This window comes from Artemia sp. Qi Xiang Cuo, chromosome 13, assembly GCF_049724085.1.
Source record: "Artemia sp. Qi Xiang Cuo chromosome 13, ASM4972408v1, whole genome shotgun sequence".
NCBI lineage: Eukaryota > Metazoa > Arthropoda > Branchiopoda > Anostraca > Artemiidae > Artemia > Artemia sp. Qi Xiang Cuo.
In genome coordinates this window covers 71,999,414-72,021,407 of record NC_142806.1, presented here as the reverse complement: position 1 = coordinate 72,021,407, position 21,994 = coordinate 71,999,414, and the positions used below count along the sequence as shown (strand labels likewise).

Here is a 21,994-nt window from a genome sequence, read left to right as displayed (position 1 = left end):
AGCATTATAGTTGTTTTAGCGCAAATCGTAAAATGCCGAGAAATGGTCGTTATTATGGAGGTGTATCGTTGTTTGTTTCAGATGTTTTTTTGTCATCTAATGATGTGATCCGGCTAAAAAGTGAGTCTTGTAACTTAGTTTGGGTAAGAATTTCACGGGGGAAAAGAAGTCTTGTGTTTTGTTCTGTGTATATCCCTCCAGAAAGTAGTTCTTTTTCAGAAGAGGATACATGGGAGATATTTCAAAAAGAGTTGCATATTTTTTTGACGAATTTTCCTGTCGATGGCTTTATTCTTTTAGGAGATTTCAATGCATACACTGGGGAGTTGTAAGAGCCATGGTCTTGCCAATTTGAAGACCATGCCCACTCGGAATCTCGTCGTGATGGAATGGGTGATGAAGAAATGGATGAGATCCCTCCAAGGACTAGTAAGGACCATTGCCAAAAAAATAGGTGGGGAAGTAAGCTTTTGGAAATTTTGGGTAAGGAAAATTTAATTATAGTTAACAGGAGGATTGGAGAGGATAAAGAGCGGGGAGAGTTTACTTGCTTTTTTGGGAAGTATCCAAGTGTAGTAGATTATATTGCTGTAAATTAGTCTCTTTGGCCGGATTGTGCTTGTTTAGGGGTGGTCTCGGTTTTGGGTTCTGATCACCTGCCGATTATGTTGTCTTTGAATGTGTTAAAAAAGAGGGCATTAAAAAGGTCATTGGGGGGTTTTAGGAGCAAGGTATTAGAAGAAGGATTAGAAGTTACAGATCCATTGAGGCTAGAATCACAGGAAAAAGAGAAGGATAAGGTTCAGCTGTTGAGAGATGAATTTCAGGCAGGACTAGAGAAGGGAGAAATATTGAAAAATGAAGGAAAAATAGAAGAGTCATTAAAGGTATTAATTGATAGTTTGTATGAAGTAGGTGTTACTACAGCTCAGAAACAACCAGGGAAGTTAAATGGTTTTTTTTATGGTGAATGCGTAGAGAAAAATCAGAGTTAGTGCAAACATTGGAGCTACTGAGACAATGTTCATATGAGGAGAGGGAATATCTTTATAATACGTATAAAAGCCGAAGAAAAGAGTATAAGAAACTGTTAAAAGTGAAGAAGTATACATTTCAAGAGGAGGAAGCAGAGAGAATGAAAAGGGAATTTAGGAATAGTAACAAGAATGAGTTTTGGAAAATAATAAAAAATCAGTTACAAACGCTTCTGACAAGACGAGTATCCCGCCGGCGGAAAGTTGGCCAGAATTCATCGAAAGCAAGATGACAGAAAGAGAGGAAACGGATAGCCTGAGTCGGTGGGTGGTCGGCGAAAACCTTGCGGAACTCCCTCTAAAGGAAGAAGATTACAAACTACTGCAGCCTTTCACAGGTGAGGAAATATGGAATTCGCTAAAGAAGATGAGAGGGACCTCAGCACCAGGAGTTGATGGCATCCCAACAAGGCTCTGGAAGGGGTCTAGGGTATATTTGTTGCCTTTGTTATCAACGTTATTTTCAAGTGTCCTTAGCAACTTGGTTTGGCCTCAACAGTGGAATATTTCAATAGTTTTACCACTTTTTAAAAAGGGAGACCGAGCATTACATAAGAATTACATAGGGATTCGTTTAGGAAATAGCCTTAGTAAATTATTTTATAAAGTGATAGTGGCTAGATTAGATAGTTGGCTTAAAGAATCAAATAAGTTAATAGAAATTCAGGCAGGGCTTCGAGAGGATTATAGTGGGGTAGATCAGATATTTATTTTGTATGGGCTTATTAGGAAGTATATGAGGAAAAGGGATGGTAGGCTATACGCAGCTTTTTTGGACCTGCGAGGTGCGTTCGATGAAGTTTCACGAGATTTGTTAGTAGAACGACTTATAAAGTTAGGGCTGCCGAGACGTTTTGTAGGATTGGTTGTTAAAATGTATTTGGTTGTTAGAATGGTATTTAAGGTAGGAAAGTCTTACTCTAGGGCAATTGTCAGTAGGTTAGGGATTAAAAAAGGTTGTACAATTTCACCTAGGTTGTTTTCCCTGTATCTTAATGATATAGAAGAATATATGGTAGGGCCCAACTCTAAATCTGTCTGCAATGCAGGTGTTCGCTCTGTTATTTGCGGATGATATAGTATTGGTGGCTAAAGATGGGCCTGACCTTCAAAAACTGCTAGGAATGGTGTCCTCATACCTAGATGAGAAGCCTTTGGTTCTAAATGTCACAAAGTCAGTAGTTATGGTATTTCGACAACATGGAAATATAGAGGAAAGGTTTAGTGTAGGAGAAGAAGTGCTTAAAGTAGTTGAAGATTTTGTTTATTTAGGATGCAAGTTTACTTCAAATGGTAGGTGGAAAGGGCAAATTAATTGTGTAGCTAGTAAAGGTCTTAGGGCTATATGGCTAGTTTTAAAGAGTAGTGTTTTGAAAGTAGGCCTGACAGACCTTAGGCTTCAAAAAAGGATATTCCAGACTAAGCTAGCTTCCGTAATGTCTTTTGCAGCAGAGGTGTGGGATATGGAGAATGCTGATAAGGTAGACAGGTTACAGTTGATGTATTTTAAGCGGTTAATGGGGGTTAGTGATAAGTTTAATCATGTAGTATTAAAAGGTGATTTAGGCTTGTTATCATTAAGGGTGGGAAGGTTAGTGCGGATAGTAAATTATTGGGAAAGGATTATAAATCTGCCTAGTAGGAGGCTAGTAAAGAATGCATATAAGGAGATGCTAGTAGATGGCAGGAAAAGTTCTTGGTCAAACCGGGTTAAAGAGACTATTGATAGATGTGGTTTTAGTTAGTATTGGAATGAGGGGAAAGGGCTAGGTGTGGAAGTGGGGCTAGTTGCTAAAAAAGTAAAGGATAGACTAATAGAGCAGGAAATTCAAAGGTGGCAGAATCAGAAATCATCCTCGGCGTCCCTGGGGCTGTATGGGCTGGTAAAGGAGGTTTGGGGGGAGGAAGATTACTTTAAAGCGGGGATGAGTAGTGAGGATTTAAGATGGGTAATTTCGGTTCGTGGTAATTGTTTGGGTATTGGAGAAAGGAGGAAATATATTGGGAATTATAGGATTAAAAATGGTCCTTACCAGTGTCCTATGTGTGGAGAGGAGGAAGATCTTATCCATTTTATGGGTACATGCCAAGAGTTAAGAAATTTCTGGAGGGAAGTGTTTTCAACAAATTTTGGAGGGGTGGATTGGTTTGAAAAAATTTTAAAAAGTAGAAATTTTGATGATTTTAGAAGGTTGGGTAAATTTGTAAGAGTGGGTATGGCACATAGAGAAACTTTTTTGATGAATTGTGAGTAATTTAATGTGTGTTTTTTTTGTATTTATTTTGTTTTGTTATTTTGCCATGGCCCGAAAAGGCTTTTGTTGCAATAAATATCTATCTATCTATCTATCTATTCTAGTTCAACATACGAAACTAATATATATTTTTTGAAAGATACACTTTTTGCATTAAAATACGAACTAGAATCTGAATCCCGGCGGCTGTCTTTTTTATGCAAAAAGCAATGTTTTTTTTTTTTTTTTTTTTTTTTTTACTGATATTTGTCTTATTAATCATTGACTTTCAATGTTAACAACCTTTAAGAGGTTATTGTTCCTGATCTTTTTTAGATAAAACTTCTGAAGAACACTAACCTTGATAACAATCCTTGCTTTTGTAGATGGCTGGCCAACAATTGGTCGAAGTTCAACAACTTGTACAATTCTCCCATCCTCTTCCAAACGAACAATATTTTCTTCACCCTACAAAACAAAGATATATATATATATATATATATATATATATATATATATATATATATATATATATATATATATATATATATATATATATATATATATATATATATATATATATACTAATTAAATGCCATGCCATAGAGGAGGACTTCGTGTCACTTTGATGAGAAGAGGAGGCAAATCTAGAAACAAAAATTTGACTCCGGTCTTCCCTTTCAAGAGTTTCAAGTAAAAACAGTTTGAAACTGCATTCTCCAATAATATTAGTGTTCATTAAACCAAAAAAGGAAAAAAACTTTTGAAAACTACTTACTATAATTATAGAGCAATGGTCTTTAGAACTTGCCCCAAAAATATAATTCACAACAATAAGTGTCTTTGCTTGTTATGCATAACCTTCATGAATAAAATAGCGTTAGTCACGAATATAGCGTCATCTTAGTTTACAATGCTGCAATAACCACACAAGAAATTTGTTTATCAAGCCTATAGAACTAGAACACTCTGTATCTGTACCATTCTTTAATTTTGTTCTAAGCAATAATTTTTTTTTTCTCAATGCTAAGATACAGATGAAGGCTTAATCGGGTCATGAAAAAAAAGGAATCACGAAACCAAGGATTGACCCTCTCCTTAGTATAGACAAAGGCTAAAACTATTTTTTACTAGAATTGAACACAAGGAAATAGCGACGGCCCAGGGCGTTTTTTCGCAGTTGAAAAAATTTTGGAAGAATAGCAAGATAAGTCTACGAACCAAGATTAGCTGTAGTGATGACAGTGGTCAAGTATGGTTATGAAGTGTGGGCGCTTCAGAAGACGGGAGAGGAGTAGCTAGATATTTTCTAGAGAAATTCTTGGGGTGCTACAATTTCGTCTAACCGTCTCAAGCACTAAACGACATAAAATCTAACCGTCAGGACATCGACAGAAAATTTTATAGTTTATATAAGTTTATTTAATAGTAACAAGTATATAGTAGTTTATAAATAAATTTCGGCTATATATTTGCACATCAGGGGGTGGGGGTAAAGCATAGCATATATTAAATACGTAACCTAACCTAACCGAGGTACCTTTTCCCCCCTAAACCCCAAAACACTAAAAGTTCTTATATTTCCGATGTTATGACGGTTAGTGGTTCTGACGGATTTTTGTGTCGATTTATGACGGATTTTGTCAATGTCCTGACGTTAGTGGTCCTGACGGTTAGATGTTATGACGCCTTCCCGAAATTGCTTACGCACTGTTTAGGGACTGACAGACCGTAACTCAAATCGTACGATGTACAAAAATGTGGTTCAATGCTTTCTAGGGCTGTGATGAGATTGCTAGGACACGTTCTGCTGATGAAGGATGACATATTATCAAAGATTGTCCTTGCCATCCAACCATCTAGGGTCAAACGAAAAGCAGGTCGTCCCCGAATAGAGTGGGAAGATGTCGTAAAGAAAGATTTAAAGGAATTTGGAACTTCTTGGAAGGGAGTTAGAGGGAAGGTTTGAACAGATTGGGATGGATGAGGAGCGTGCGAAGCTCTATTGGCCTCGGGCGGCTTGGTCCTGCAGTGAGTAATTAGTAGCAGTAGTATTAAACATACATGAAAAGCTTTATTATGTGGGGTCTAGCAAATAAATTTAATTACAAATGCTGATAAGGAATATTTTCATAGAAGAAGATCAGTAATTACAGACATTAATAATGCACTAAAACATTACGACACAGACAAAAACTTAATTAAGATTTTGCACTAAGAAATATATGAACTAAGAAATAATTTTTTAATTTTTTTTAATATAATTTTTGAACTAAGAAATATATGATTACATTATTTAATTCAGAAGTTAAGGTTGCATTACTCGAGATAATAGGATTTAATTTCTTCTTTAATTAAGTCGAAGCAGAGTTTCGAAAGAAAAGCACAAAAAACTAAGGATAATGGGGAACACATGATTGATTTCTCAACTTCAGTGTGAACTGGTAAATCAGGAATACAATTAAAATCTCCTGGCATAAAGCTGCGGTTATCACTGTACAGTGTCAAAGATATTAAATAAAAACACTTTTTACCCCCCCCCCCATATCCATCTTAGGTTTATTCATGAATAAAAAACACGATTTCCTATGATTTTTTGTTTTTTCGGCTGTTTCAAAATTACGAAATTTTAGGACAGAGCCACATTTCCGCCAAATTTGCCATGATGAACCGTCAAAATAAATAAGCGAAATTAATTAACCTAACTTGGCAACGCTGCACATCCATAAAAGTTCAAACACATAACGATCAGTTGGTTGCCAAAGAAAACTACAACTTCAAAGAAAAGCTATGCCTTCTTAAGGTGTTTGATGCCACACGGTTTTTTTGCTGGTTTTTTACTGTTTTTTAGCTCCTTTTTGCTGATTTTTTTTTTTTATTTAAAATTTGGCATCCGCTACTGCCAAAAACTACATAACTGCACATGGAAATCTTTTTCATTAAAAACAAGATTCCAGATTTCCCCATTTCTTTTTTTTTTACTTATATACGATTATATAAGCTTTCCCTTCAATTCAAGTAATCAAAATCTATTTTCACTTTTCATCGTACTTTAAAATGTTTGTCTTTGACAAGATTCGTTCTAAGCTTTCTACCACCTATATTACTGACTTCAGTCTTCTCAGCCTGCTGGCTGATGATTCCACCGGTAGGCACGTATAATATTATCTAAAGAAAATATTAAGGATACAGTAATTAAATTATTTTATCTCTTCGTGAGAAGGACGAAGGCTAAATTGAGATTCTATAAATGAGTAACAAGAGGGAACCATTGACCCAAGGGTTAAATTTTTCTTTAAAATATGCATAGCTTGAAACTGTTTTATACTGTCGTTAAACACTCGCCAAAGAAATAAACATAAAAAGTATTAGCAGGTTTTCTTTTGTAACTTGTTCGTATCGTTGTAGTCTATGGGCTCATCAGGAGGAAACAGTATGATAACAAAAGATTGGTGCCATTAGATGTCCCAGTCAATACCCTTTCCAATTATAATGGCCACTGTCACGGCAATTGTGGCAACTGTAATGGCAAGAATCGGAGAATGTTTTTCTGTTTTGTAAAACACGTTTTTTTAAAATGCTTTGCATTTTACTTCAATAAAGAATTGTGAATAGACAATGACTGGAGTACTCTGGTATCTGAAGTATCAAAAGTTACCTATGGACATCTAACTATTCAAGTTCTTCATTTAAGTAAAATGCGAAGCATTTGTGATTCAAATGCGAAGCATGTCATTTAAATGAAGAACTTGAATAGTTAGATGTCCATAAGTAGTTGTTTAACTGTTTTAACTGTTTTTTGTTTTGTAAAACGCGATTTTTTTAAAATGCTTTGCATTTTACTTCAATAAAGAATTGTGAATAGACAATGACTGGAGTACTCTGGTATCTGAAGTATCAAAAGTTACCTATGGACATCTAACTATTAACAGTTCATCATTTAAGTAAAATGCGAAGCATTTGTGAACCAAATGCGAAGCATCTTATTTAAATGAAGAACTTGAATAGTTAGATGTCCATAAGTAGTTGTTTAACTGTTTTTTGTTTTGTAAAACGCGATTTTTTTAAAATGCTTTGCATTTTACTTCAATAAAGAATTGTGAATAGACAATGACTGGAGTACTCTGGTATCTGAAGTATCAAAAGTTACCTATGGACATCTAACTATTCAAGTTCTTCATTTAAGTAAAATGGACATCTAACTATTCAAGTTCTTCATTTAAGTAAAATAAGAAGCATTTGTGAAGCAAATGCGAAGCATCTCATTTAAATGAAGAACTTGAATAGTTAGATGTCCATAGGTAGTTGTTTAACTGTTTTAACTGTTTTTATTTTGTAAAACGCGTTTTTTTAAAATGCTTTGCATTTTACTTCAATAAAGAATTGTGAATAGACAATGACTGGAGTACTCTGGTATCTGAAGTATCAAAAGTTACCAATGGACACCTAACTATTTAAGTTCTTCATTTAAGTAAAATGCGAAGCATTTGTGAACCAAATGCGAAGCATCTTATTTAAATGAAGAACTTGAATAGTTAGATGTCCATAAGTAGTTGTTTAACTGTTTTTTGTTTTGTAAAACGCGTTTTTTTAAAATGCTTTGCATTTTACTTCAATAAAGAATTGTGAATAGACGATGACTGGAGTACTCTGGTATCTGAAGTATCAAAAGTTACCTATGGACATCTAACTATTCAAGTTCTTCATTTAAGTAAAATGGACATCTAACTATTCAAGTTCTTCATTTAAGTAAAATGCGAAGCATTTGTGAAGCAAATGCGAAGCATCTCATTTAAATGAAGAACTTGAATAGTTAGATGTCCATAGGTAGTTGTTTAACTGTTTTAACTGTTTTTATTTTGTAAAACGCGTTTTTTTAAAATGCTTTGCATTTTACTTCAATAAAGAATTGTGAATAGACAATGACTGGAGTACTCTGGTATCTGAAGTATCATAAGTTACCAATGGACACCTAACTATTCAAGTTCTTCATTTAAGTAAAATGCGAAGCATTTGTGAAGCAAATACGAAGAATCTTATTTAAATGAAGAACTTGAATAGTTAGATGTCCATAGGTAGTTGTTTAACTGTTTTAACTGTTTTTTGTTTTGTAAATCGCGTTTTTTTTTAATGCGTTGCATTTTACTTCAGTAAAGAATTGTGAATAGACAATGACTGGAGTACTCTGGTATCTGAAGCATTAAAAGTTACATATGGACATCTAACTATTCAAGTTCTTCATTTATGTAAAATGCGAAGCATTTGTGAAGCAAATGCGAAGTATCTTATTTAAATGAAGAACTTGAAGAGTTAGATGTCCATAGGTAGTTGTTTAACTGTTTTTTGTTTTGTAAAACGCGTTTTTTTTAAATGCTTTGCATTTTACTTCAATAAAGAATTGTGAATAGACAATGACTGGAGTACTCTGGTAGCTGAAGTATCAAAAGTTACCTATGGACCTTTAACTATTCAAGTTCTTTATTTAAAATAAAAAGCTTCGCATTTGCGATTTCATTCTTAACTCAGTCAACAACATCAAGTCATTGCGAAAGACTGAGAACAGTTGGATAAATATATTATTATTTAACCAAATGCATTTATATTTTTTTTATTAAAAAGTGAAGTAAAAGCGTGGATACAAATAGAAGAAAACATGACAATCTGATTTATAGAAACTTTTTGCATGTTATAAGTAAGAATTTTATTAATGTTGTGTTTTCTAGTAATTTTTGTATATATCCTAGGGCTATATCTGACCTTATTAGGGGGAGGGGGAAATGGGATGCATTTTCACGATGGAAAGTGTTGATTGGGGAATCAAATGGTACTACTAGCTTGTTATTAGAATGTTAGCATTACATGAGTCCCATAAACTGCAATATTACCATTTGCTCATTTAGTAATGCAAATCAAAACAGTTATCAACGTAATCCAAAGCGCTCTAATGAATAGTAATAATGTGATAATCCTCACGTCTATACCTCGCCAGCATAGTGTCAAAGAAAAGGGGGAAACACTTAATTTAACACTCTTCCTGTTAATTGTGAACATCAATGCCGAGTCATGGACTCTTCAAGATTCTGAGGAGTATGTGTCAGAATCATCAAGACAAGAACGTAAATTAACGTTTGACTTGCTGTGACTTACCCTCAGATGTGAAATGGTAAGTCGATTAATAGCGTGTCAACAAGTCCTCATGTTATTTAGCGATGCGAGCGATAATACAAAATAGTAGATAAATTTTAATAGATGTAAAGAAGCTTGTAAATGTACCCATTTTATATAAATCAAACACTTCGTGGTAACGAACTGTAAGTAAGGAGCGACCCGGCTTTATAGTAACCGAAACTCTAAAAAACGGATTTTAATACCAATAGATACATCAAAAGAATCGGATTTTTATGTTGATTTCAAATTTATAAGTTTTATCGAATTTAGTTCTTATCCATCAAAAGTTAAGAGTCTGAAAAAATTTGCCTTATTTTCGAAAAAAAGGGGAAAGAGGTTTCAACCTCCTATCTGCAAAAATGAAGAATTTTGTATTTTTTGCCAGAAGAAAGATCACGGATGCGCGTTTATTTGTTGTTGTTGTTTTTTTCCTTTTCCCAGGGGTGATCTTATCGACCCAGTGTCCTAGGATATCGCGAAAGAGCTCATTCGAACGGAAATTCAAAGTTCTAGTGCCCTTTCTAAGTGAACAAAAACATTCGACGGCAACTAGGTTCCCCCCCACGCTCATTTTTTCCCAAAGTCACCCGATCAAAATTTTGGGATAGTCATTTTGTTCAGCATAGTCAAAAATCTAATAAATATGTCTTTGAGGATGACTCAATTCCCCAGAGTCCCCTGGGGAAGGGCTGCAAGTTATGAATTTATGCCCATCGTTTACATATAGTATTGGTTATTGGGAAGTATAAAAGTTTTCAGGAGGGATTTTTTCTGGTGGAGGGGGGGGGGCGGGGATTACGTGGAAATATTTTTCCATGGAGGATGTTTTCATGGGGGAAGGGACATTTCTATGAAGAGAGCGCTAGATTTCCCGGCATTATTTAAAAAACGATCAGAAATTAAATAAAAAATCAAGTTTTTTCAACTGAAAGTAAAGAGCAACATTAAAACTTGAAACGAACAGAAATTATTACGTATATGAGGGGGTTCGCCCCCTAGTCAGTACCCCGCTCTTTACGCTAATTTTTTATTTTAGTACTTTCAAAAGAGCTGTCTATTCTAATTAAACGGACTTTGTGATTCAGGGGTCATTCTTAAAGAATTGGAACAAAATTCGAACTTTAGCGTAAAGAGCGAGGTATTGACTAGGGGGCAAACCCACTCATATACGCAATAATTTCTGTTCGTTTTAAGTCTTAATGTTGCTCCTTACTTTCGGTTGAAAAAACTTGTCCTTTTATATATTTAATTTTGAAATAAAACCGTCAAAATAAAAACATTAATATAATAAAGAATTGGATTCATGGACACAGAGCTGTAAAGATTGTCGCTAGGCTTACGCAAGTTCGACATCAGTGTATTTCACGTATTTAGTGTTTTATTACTTTAAGAGTATATTTTTGGTATTTAGTGCATGTTCCACCCCAAGGGTATATTTCAGTATGTGCTGTTTTAGTACTTGTTTCTGTCTTCTTTTCTATTCAAGGTAGTGGGTCACCATGACCAAAACCTGCCAGCCAATGAGAGGCTACTTTGGGGTCATGGAACAGGAATTCTATGCTTGGGCCTTGGAAGATAAGAAGGGGGAAAAGACAACTTGTGAACAGTTCAGCTTTGGAGCCAACAGTGAGTATAAGTGGTTAGGGGAACTCCGTTGGAGAATAGGAGCAACATACATTCATCTATCGTAGACGGAGAGCTTGGAGCGTGTAACAGCCACTTCCAAATCAACTGTGCCAGCCGGTGCACGTTGTCTATAGCTCGGACACCACCTGGAGCATATGGCAGCCACCTCCAAATCAACTTTGCCAGCCGGTTCACGTTGACTATAGCACGGGTTCTCTACAGCTTCAAGAACACTGTTCACGAGTGTGCATAGTATTGTGTTTTGTTTATTTGTTTATTAAAGTAGTTTTAGCAACATCTTGAGTAGATACAAATTCTGCCTACCACGCTACCCAATGTCTTGTCCTCGCGGAGGCTTGATCAACCCCCACTGGGGACCAATAAGACGGTATTTTCTTAGAGAAATATACCACACTTCACAGAGCAATACATCTTCCAGAGAAAAAGAGCAAACACTGGTGGTGTTGAAAAAAAAATCTTGTGGCATAGGAAGTGGCAAAAAAATTATTTTTTTTGGGGGGGGGGAGACGCTTTAACTAAGTTTTGCTATTATTCAGGAGCAATCTATGCATACAACGACCACTATAATGACATTAAAGAAGATATAACTTTTATAACTTTAATATAACTTTTCTTTTCATTCGAAAAAGTTTCTTCTACCTCTTTTAGAAGCTCGGCAGCTTTCTCGCGGGGATTTTTTAAAGTGGGGATTTGAGATTGGCAATATTGACTCGCGGTTATTTTTTAGTACTAATGAGAGGGGAATATGTAAAGGGAATTATAGGATTCAAAATGGTCTTATTAGGTTCCTATATGTGGAGAAAAGCATCTTCTCCAAAGGACTTATACGGGTACATGTAAGGAGTTTAAGTTTTTGTGAAGGAAGGTGTTTTTTACATATCTTAGAGAGATGAATAAGTTTGAAAAACAAATTTGAATTGACATAATGATGATTTTAAAAAAGGTTAAGTAAATTTGCCGAAGTGAGAATAGAACAGAGATTTTTTTTAAATAGATTATGGAAATCTGATTCACAAGCCTATGTACTTGAAAAAAACCCTGAAAATCACTTAAGCATTACGATTTCGCAGTTTCGACATTATTTTCCGTCTTGTCTGTTGCGTGATTTTTTGCCCAAAAATATCAGCAAAGAAAAACGAATATAGCAAATCCCAATGAAGATTTCTACTAATATTGTCACAGCTAATATTGATACAACACTGGCCTCTCGTACAGTACCGTACTGTTATAGTCACAAAAATACTTCTTTTACTTTATACTTTACTTTATACTAATACTTCTTATACTTTACTTAGTAAGCTTTACTTAGTACTTTACGAAGTTTACTAACGAAGTTCAATACTTACTACGTTTACTTAATAAATAATAAGTAATAAATAATATATCTTTCACTTCTTTTACTTAGCGCGAATCGAAATATATTAAGAGTCGCAAGTATACAAAGCCTCGTGACTTAGGAGGCAAAACCATTTTACTGCCTTGATGAATGAACATAGTTTATTGTATAATATAGCTCAGCGGGTAAAAAATGACGAAAAAGTCGTCTATACCCAGAAAGGGGAACAAGTCCAGATACAAAACACCGAGCAGGGGTGTATTTTTTTTGGGGGGGGGGCAGCAGTTGCCTTCTCCCCAATGATTTGGAGAAAAAATTATTATATAGCCCATTCCCGTTGAGTATCCGGATATGCACCCTTCTTGCCCCCCTCCTTCCCAATAAAAACGCCCCTGACTTTGAGGAAAGATCACACAGATGAAAGACAATCTGCTTACCCATTCTGTTAAAAGTACAAGATGTACATGTAAAGTCGAAACCCCGTTAATAAACAGATTGTTAGAGCGTTTTCATATTACTTTCATCTTAGTCATTTATTTCAAAAAGAGAGCATATCCACAACTAAACGTGTAAAATTTTAATACTTTATAATATTTTGAAAACGGTTTTTATCATACATTGAAAAGTCTACAGTTACCCAATAGATACAGAAAGATTTACTGGACTTAGAAATTTTAATTATCCACAATGGATTTTTGTTCATCTGAAAATCTTGGATTTCAGGTCGAATTTCCAAGTTTTAGAATAATTTTGATCGTAGGATAGGACCCGTTGCCGTGAAAACCATTATTCCAAAAGGTTTCGCAACCTTTCTCATAATAACCAAGGCAACTAAAAGAAAAACTAGGCTTAATATTGAATTGGGCCTGACAAAAAAAAAAACTACGTTAAATCGTGTTAGGTTAAAAAAATGTTTTTTTTTGTTCATCTGAAAATCTTGGATTTCAGGTCGAATTTCCAAGTGTTAAAATGGTTTTGATTATAGGATAAAACCTGTTGCCGTGAAAACCAATATTCCAAAAGGTTTCGCAACTTTTTTTCATGATAACCAAGGCAACAAATAGAAAAACTAGGCTTAATATTGCATTAGGCCTGAAAAGAAAAGCTACGTTAAATCGCGGTAGATGTCTAGTCAATTTGTTCATTTTCCAAACACCTTACATGAAGCAAGATTATGCTTAGAGCTAATGTATATGTAATCCAAATACTTTCCTAAGCAGACAAAGAAAAATACACCATCTAAAAGAAATCACCACATGGTTTTTTATTCAATAATTAAAATAAAAAAATACTAAAATAAAAACAAATAATGAAAACTCTCTAACAAAAATAGATATTCAGTATTCATTATATTTATACAACTCCAGGCTATGCCAATGCGAGTTCGGAGTGTATTCCCCCCCCCCCCCCTAAAGTATCAATAGTGACATAAAAGAAGGTATATTTAGGTTATGAAATGGCAAATACACGATAAACTACAGTTTTAATAGTTTATCGATACCCTGATTTTATTGATTGCTTGATTTTAAAGTATTCAAAGTTTGAAAAAAAATTGTACAAAATACACTTTTATTACAAATCTAGTTTACATACCTGCACATCTCAATTTAATGATAGGATTATTTGGTATTTTTAATACTTAACGTTACATTAGTTAAGAAGACTAAAGTCACAAATTGGGGATAAATGAAGATAAAGAGGTGATGAAGAAAAACTTGGCCAAATGAATAGCTACACATACCAGGCAATATTATTAATGAGGGATTATAGGTTGACGAACGTAATACTTTCAAGGGAGGGAGTAAAGAGTGAAGCTTTAAGGTGGAAGAGACATGGTATTGCGGTAAGCTGGTAGTAGTATAGGAGTACTGACGCATCGTTTCTCAAACATTTTAGCAAAATAGGTCAAAACTAAAGTCAATAAGATAATGATTCCACTTACACGTAATAATAGGTGAATGATAACTATCCGAGTCATAAGTGGAGCTTAATTTTCTTAATTATAAGATTTGCACTTACACAAAATTGAGCAAATGCCCGAATTCGGCATTCCCTGCTGATGATTTCTGTCTCTAAATAAATGTATCGTACATTGTCTTAAAGCTGATTAAAATCTATAAAATAATGAATAAATATTTTTTTTGCATGCATGCGTTTATCTTGTGCTGAATAACTGTAGCCCATTGCCTATGGGGTTGTGACCCACCTTGGGGTTGTAGCTCCAAGGTTGTTAAACGATGCCCAGCACTAATATTCGCATATCACAAAATAATTACTGGTACAAAAAAAATCAAGACACTTTGTGAAGCCTAATTGCTTTGGAAAATAGATGAGTAATTCTGATCAGTTTGTGGAATATCATTCTGATTGATGAACTTTACCAATCATTAGTATATTTTCCCGAATATGATTTTGATGATTAAATTGATGGGAAACAAAATTAATAAAATTATTTAAATTACGAGTATTATTATTTTCTATTTTAATATTGATTGATGAGTTTTAAGGAGTTGAGCGTTGGGTATCAAATTAATAGCAGCAGGGTACACAGGAGCGTCGTTTGGGTATGGCAAGGGGGGAAATTTGCCCCCCCCCCCATTAATGTGAGGAAAAAAATTATTATACATCCCTTGCCCTTTGACTATCCGGATATGGACCTCTCTTGCCCCCCCCCCCCAATAAAAATGCTGGAGATTCGCTCCTGAGGGTACATGATATTGCAGTTATATATTTTTTTACCCCTTTTGAGGCTAAAGTAAATTTAATTTTTTTTTTAATTCCATGGATTTATTCGATTGTCCTTCCTCTATATCATGCCCTGGCATTTGGAGAGGATGTGGTTGTTTTAGTTTTTTTTTTAATAATTGATACTCAATAAATCAAACTGTAATCTTTGTGAGGAGGAAGAACGACAAAAATTATTTATTTTTTCAATCCATCAACTCCTATGCAAATATCCTAAGACAAGTGCTCGTGAAAACCAGGTCTTAATAATAATAGAAAAATAATAGAATAATAATAATAGAATATATATATAAATATATATATAAATATATATATAAATATATATATATATATATATATATATATATATATATATATATATATATATATATATATATATAATATATATATATATATATATATATATATATATATATATATATATATATATATATATATATATATATATATATATATATATATATATATATATATATATATATATATATATATATATATATATATATATATATATATATATATATATATATATATATATATATATATATATATATATATATATATATATGTATGTATAATGGGTGTGGGCAATAATAATAGCCCGACAAGGAAAGACACCGCTATTTCTGAATTATTCCCAAGATGAAAGAGAAACCGCACTGATGACAAAACTTAATTTCAGATGTAGAGTCTATTTGACTTCGGTGAATTAAAAATACAATGCTGTTTCTCTGTTTTTTATTCTTACCTGATGCAAAATTCTGTAGTAATCTTGTTGAGTTATACATACGAACTGGCAGTCGCTACACTTGGTTCTCATCACACCTTTATGATAAAGCTTATCCATCGTTGGTGTTATGCCAAAGCTAAAATAAATAAACACGATCATTATATATACAAGTATATATAATATATATATATATATATATATATATATATATATATATATATATATATATATATATATATATATATATTCAATTTCTAATCATATTAAAATAAAATTGCTTCAAGGTATAAATATAAGAACTATTTATTTTATTTTTCTGTAAAAATAAATTTTCAATAATATTTTTTATGTGCATATGAATAAAATTTCTGTACATATGAATGCATATATATATATATATATATATATATATATATATATATATATATATATATATATATATATATATATATATACATATATATATATATATATATATATATATATATATATATATATATATATATATATATATATATATATATATATATATATACATATACATATATATATATATATATATATATATATATATATATATATATATATATATATATATATATATATATATATATATATATATATATATATATATATATAAGTCAATTTGCCATATTTTGTTATCTGTGAGCCTGACGAGGTTTCTGTCATTCCTAGAGATATCTGAGTAACACTGACCAGGAAAGTGAATGAGCTAAGCGCTAGGCTTGACAGATTTGTGGGATCTGTGAGTCAGTCCGGACCGGCAGCCTCCTCTGTTCCCCTTCAAATTGCAACAGTGTCGACTTATGCAGTCGTGCTAAAGAATCCCCCGAAAGGACTGGACGATCCCGTTTCACGAAAGGATTATCTCGAAAAAAGTTTTTGGAAGGAACTGTGGAAATATTGTGGAGCTGAAAACTGGCAAAACTGACTGGAAAGTTGTTCTGAACGATCAAGAGGCTGCGAAATCAGTTGCACAGGCTATTGCTAAGTCCGACTCAAGTATTAAAGCAAAAGTATCCAGTCCTGCGTTCTTTGGCATAATCAGGCGCGTACCTACCAGCGTTAGTGAGGAGGATCTTTGTGGTCTTGTGAATAATTTTTCTGAGGCCTCTCAGATCGGTAAAACGAGATCGTACAAACTGAAATTTGTGACCAAGCATCATCTAGCCTCCGCGGTGAAATCTTCGCTTATTATAGGCTACGAACGAATTCCAGTTGAGGACTTTCATTTTCTCCCGAGGTGTTGCTATAAGTGTCAGGCCTATGGGCATATTGCAAAGGACTGCTCTAATAAAGCAAGATGCTCAAACTACGGAGGAGGCCATACCAATTCTAAAGACACCCCGTGCCAGAACCAGATGAAGTGCGCCCTCTGTGGCTCCAATAAGCACCCCTGCTACAGTTTATGTTGTCCAGAAGCCAAAAAGGCCCTATCTAAGCGATGAATAGCTCCAGCACTCTGAAAATAGAGCCGTGGAACATTAATAACGGAGTACTATCTAAATTACCCCTATTAGAAAACCTTGCTAACAAATTTGACATTGTGTGCGTGCAGGAACATTTCCTGTCGGCTGAGGGACTCCAGCTCTTACAACTAAACGAAAACGTAAATGTGTTTGGCATTCCTTCTAGGAGGTCGGGAAAAGGTCGTCCCTCTGGTGGTGTTGCTATTATTGTCTGTATCTCGACGTTTAAAGAAGCGGACTTTTATATTGCAGTGAAAATTGAAAATACTGTTGTGCTCTCAGTCTATATGCCAACGAACTACAAGAATGTTCAATCTGACAACAAGTTTAACATTAAGCTTGTGGAAAGCAGTTGCCAAGCTGCTGCTACATCATGCGCGGCGGAAAAACTTTCATGTATTATTGCCGGAGATATGAACTCTAACCTCTCTGGTGCTTCAACGAGTCCGAGAGTGGTCAAATCCTGCTCGATGCCTGCCCAAGTCCGCGAGTATTGAGAAACAGAGTAGACTTCACGTATGTGCATAATTCCAGTTCCACTTCCTCGCTCGACTTTCTGCTTTGCTCTCTCGACTTTAGGACTCACGGTGACTGTGAGATTGATATCGGCTTCTGTGTTTTTGATCACCTTCCAGTGGCTAATACCTTCATTATTAATGACCTCCTGAATAATGCCCCAAATGATGCTCCAAAGGAGAAAAAGTGGTTCCAGAAGACTGAATGGCAAAAAGCTAATTTAGCCATGTTCAGGTCTGTGTGTGACGGAATCCTGGAAAAGATTAAGGTCCCTTTCCAGCTACTACTCCAAAGCTCACCGATTGCATGTGATGAGAAACAAATACTTCTAAATATCTACTGTAGTGAAATAACTCACGCCTTGCGCTGTGCAGAAAAAACCGCGGTTCCTATTCGTAAAGTGAAAATTGGGTCAGAAGTTCCAGGATGGTCGGAAAATTCAGCTTTGGTTAATGTGTTTCGACAAGCTAAAATGTGGTATAGTGTATGGATTGATTCGGGTCGTCCTAAACATGGCGTTGTAAACAGTATTTGATTGTATACAAAGCGGCAGTTCTCCAAATGTCTCGCCGTGCATCGCTCTCGTGTGATTTATATATATACATATATATATATATATATATATATATATATATATATATATATATATATATATATATATATATATATATATATATATATATATATATATATATATATATATATATATATATATATATATATATATATATATATTATATTCAATTTCTAACCATATTAAAATAAAATTGCTTCAAGGTATAAATATAAGAACTATTTATTTTTATTTTTCTGTAAAAATAAATTTTCAATAATATTTAATATTTTTTATGTGCATATGAATGAAATTACTCCAAAAGCGTTCTCTTCTTGAAAATATGTAATAAAGTGCTATTCTTGAATACCAAATTGAGCAGTTGTTATGACAATAATTTTCTTTTCTATAGTCTAGATTATTGTTAAGAGACTCTCCCCTCCCCCCTTCTGACAGCACAATGGTGCCCAGGAAAACCTACTAAGTTTAAATCGAGCTTAATTTCGATTTGTCGAAATCGGGACCATAATTAAATATTTGGATTCAGCCTGACACTTTTTGAAAGTAGGTAGATTCTTTTCCCTTAAAACTTACTGATCATAAAAAAATCGACCATAAAATTGACATTACTTGATCATTTATAGGGAATACTGACCCATGTACCATATATAGGATAAACAGGGAACACTGAGCCAAACTCACTAATTTATCATAAAGCCTCATTGAAGGCACCTTAGGTACCCTGTGATGGCACACTGTGGTGGTTTCTACTTGTTAATACGGAGCACAGGGTTCAATTCCAGCTGCTGCATGGCCAACGCAAGGACCTTTATAGTCAAGAAGTTTTGTTAATCCACAGATTAGAGACAAGGTATTTTGAGTCTTATCACAATAAGATGATAGCCATGTTTTTGCACATATCTGTTAAAATATAGCAAAATCGAAATTATATAATAACCAAAGTTGAAATATCAAATAAATTAAAATAAAAAAAAGCCAAAAGCTTTCACGCGAAAATCTATCTCCGTGGACAGCGCCATTTTAAAAGTGAGCACAAACGATATAACGGGATAATATTAATGCTAGCAAACACGCGTAATTTCAAACTATAAACAGTTTCAAGTAGCAAAATATTATATTAAAATTTAAAGAAAACTTAAATTTTAATCTCAAGCACTGAATCTACAACCCAATAGACAAAAAAAATGACTTCATTAGGCGTAGATATCCTAGACGTATTATTATTGAATGGTAAAAATTATAGGTTATAAAGCAATGGTAAATACGCGCAAATAGACAATTCGTAATTCTAAGAACGAAAAAATTAGACTAACTAAATACTATGAATCTTGTATTGGTATCTTAGCAACATATGGGGAAACAAGTTAGAAAGAATTCACTCCAAGAAAATTGTTATAAATTCCAAGAAGATATCAGTAATTAGTCCCAATAAGACAGTAAAGAAGAGGAATTTGATCTTAACAAAGTCAATATTTAGGAAGATAACATAGGAATTGCGAAAGCATAAAACTAAGAGACGAACTAATTTTTGTTATTAAATATTATGGTACTGATACGTTATATGGGCCTTTACAAGGAAACCAGTCACGAAAAACCCACCAAACGGATTAATACAATAGAAACCGCTGTAGAGTAATGGAATGCAAAGCGTGGTTTTCATTGGGTTTACGTTTTGTAAATTTTTGTTTTTTGGGGTCTAGGGGGGGGGGGAGGTACCGAGACTAGTTTACGTGTTTAATATCTGGTATGTTTTACCCCTCCCCCACCCCCCTAATGTGCAAATGTATAGCCCATGTTTGTTTATAAACTATTATATATTCATACTGTTTTATTTTATTTCATTAGCATTAACCAGACTTGACTTTTTAGAAATGCCCATATAATGCACCAGTACCAATATTATTAATCAAAAATACTTAAGTTTTAAGTTTGGCCACCTATGAGTTGTACAGAGGCTAAGAGACGAACATATTTTTGTTATTAAATATTATTAATCAAAAACAATACAGTTTTAAGTTTAAGTTTATGAGTTGTACAGAGGCTAAGTAAGTTCGCAAAACAAATAACGCAAAAAATTTAACAGGTAAAGATTAAGTATAGTTCTACTCAGGAAATAATTCTTGCGCGGGGCTATTCCAAGATATCGTGCCTTCTTAAAGCATTTTAAATCTTTGATTGTAAGTAAATAAAGGTGTCCAACCTAGGTCGTATAAACCTCCAAACAGAATCCGACTGAAATTCTACTGAGTTTCAACACAAAAATTAGGGATACGTTTTAGAAATTTTGTGCCTAAATGATATTGTAACCGGAATTGGCATTTTGGAGCTATAAGCCCGTCAAAACATCATTTTTTTAATCCTATGTTGAGCAAAAATTATTTTAAGATTCTAAACTTAACTAAATCCACTGAAAAGTAGCAGTCTTTAACTAAGATAGGTAAAATCGCAGCTTACGGATGCGTATCACCCTGAAAGTTTGGTAGAGATGACGAGAATTATTCAGAATCAAAATGAAAATGCCCCGTTTACATGTTGGCAACCACATTCCTGTCTACAACTCGCTTCACGGCCATTTAATGGATACATACAATTAAGGAATTACCCAGAAGAAAGTTGGAGAAACCCTTAGTGTATTGTGTAAAGAGGTTGTGTAAAAAGTGACTGTTAGGGACATTGTGATTTGTGTAAAGATTAATTTCACCCAATCTAAGGGGGACTGTCATCCCCAAAGACATAATTACAAGGTCTCTCACATATGCTGAACAAAATGGCTATCTCAAAACTTTGATTAGATGAGTTTTGGGGAAATGATGAGCGGGGGGAGGGGGGCTGGTTGCCCTCCAATCACTTTCGACTATTAAAAGGGGCACTAAAACTTTCAATTCCTAATCGAATGAGCCCCTTTCAAAGTTTCTACGACAATTTCTTCTATACGAAGTGCTTTGGTCAGAAAAAAAAAATACATTGTACCCACATCGTCCTTTACTTTGGCCGTGCTATTGCGCTGTCTATGATACATACAATGAAGAAATTGCTCAGCAGAAAGCTAGGAAACCCTTAGTGTTTTGTGTAAAGAGGTCGTGTAAAAAGTGACTGTTAGGGACCAAAAGATTAATTCCAACCTCATACACTTACCTATCACCAAGTCCGAGAATTTGAACTGTTCCATCTCCACGGTCAATTTCTACTTGTCCGTTGACAATAACACTCCAAGAATCTAATTCTTCATTATCATTCATTACGACAGTTCCTGGATGTTCAACAACGGCAAAAACCTGTAAAATGGAGTATATTTAAGCAAAAACAAAGATCTTTTTCCAGGGGGAGGGGGATCAAAACACGACGATTATGTTTAAACCTCAATTTAGTGCGGTTTCTTCGGACCGACTTCTGAGAGGAATTCACCCAATAATAATGATAGCTAAAGGTAATTAGCTCAAGAAGCAGGCAACTGTGCCTGTTTTTAAACAAAAAAAAAGAAGAACTAAAAACAGAAAAATCATGAAGAAAGCAGAGACAA

General features: G+C 34.1%; 1 protein-coding gene across 2 annotated transcripts in view; it reads right to left on the bottom strand.

The window, feature by feature from the left end:
• PDZ-GEF (PDZ domain-containing guanine nucleotide exchange factor) overlaps positions 1-21,744 on the bottom strand; it is a 98,449-nt gene extending 76,705 nt beyond the window's left edge. For both annotated transcript variants that reach the window (XM_089098734.1, XM_089098735.1), the window contains exons 1-3: positions 21,610-21,744; positions 15,913-16,030; positions 3,629-3,736 (exon numbers count right to left, since the gene is read on the bottom strand). In XM_089098734.1, coding sequence (XP_088954860.1) covers positions 3,629-3,736; positions 15,913-16,030; positions 21,610-21,713 — 330 coding nt within the window. In that variant the 5' untranslated portion in view covers positions 21,714-21,744. The remainder of the gene's footprint in view (positions 1-3,628; positions 3,737-15,912; positions 16,031-21,609) is intronic.
• Between the last annotated feature and the right edge of the window lie 250 nt (positions 21,745-21,994).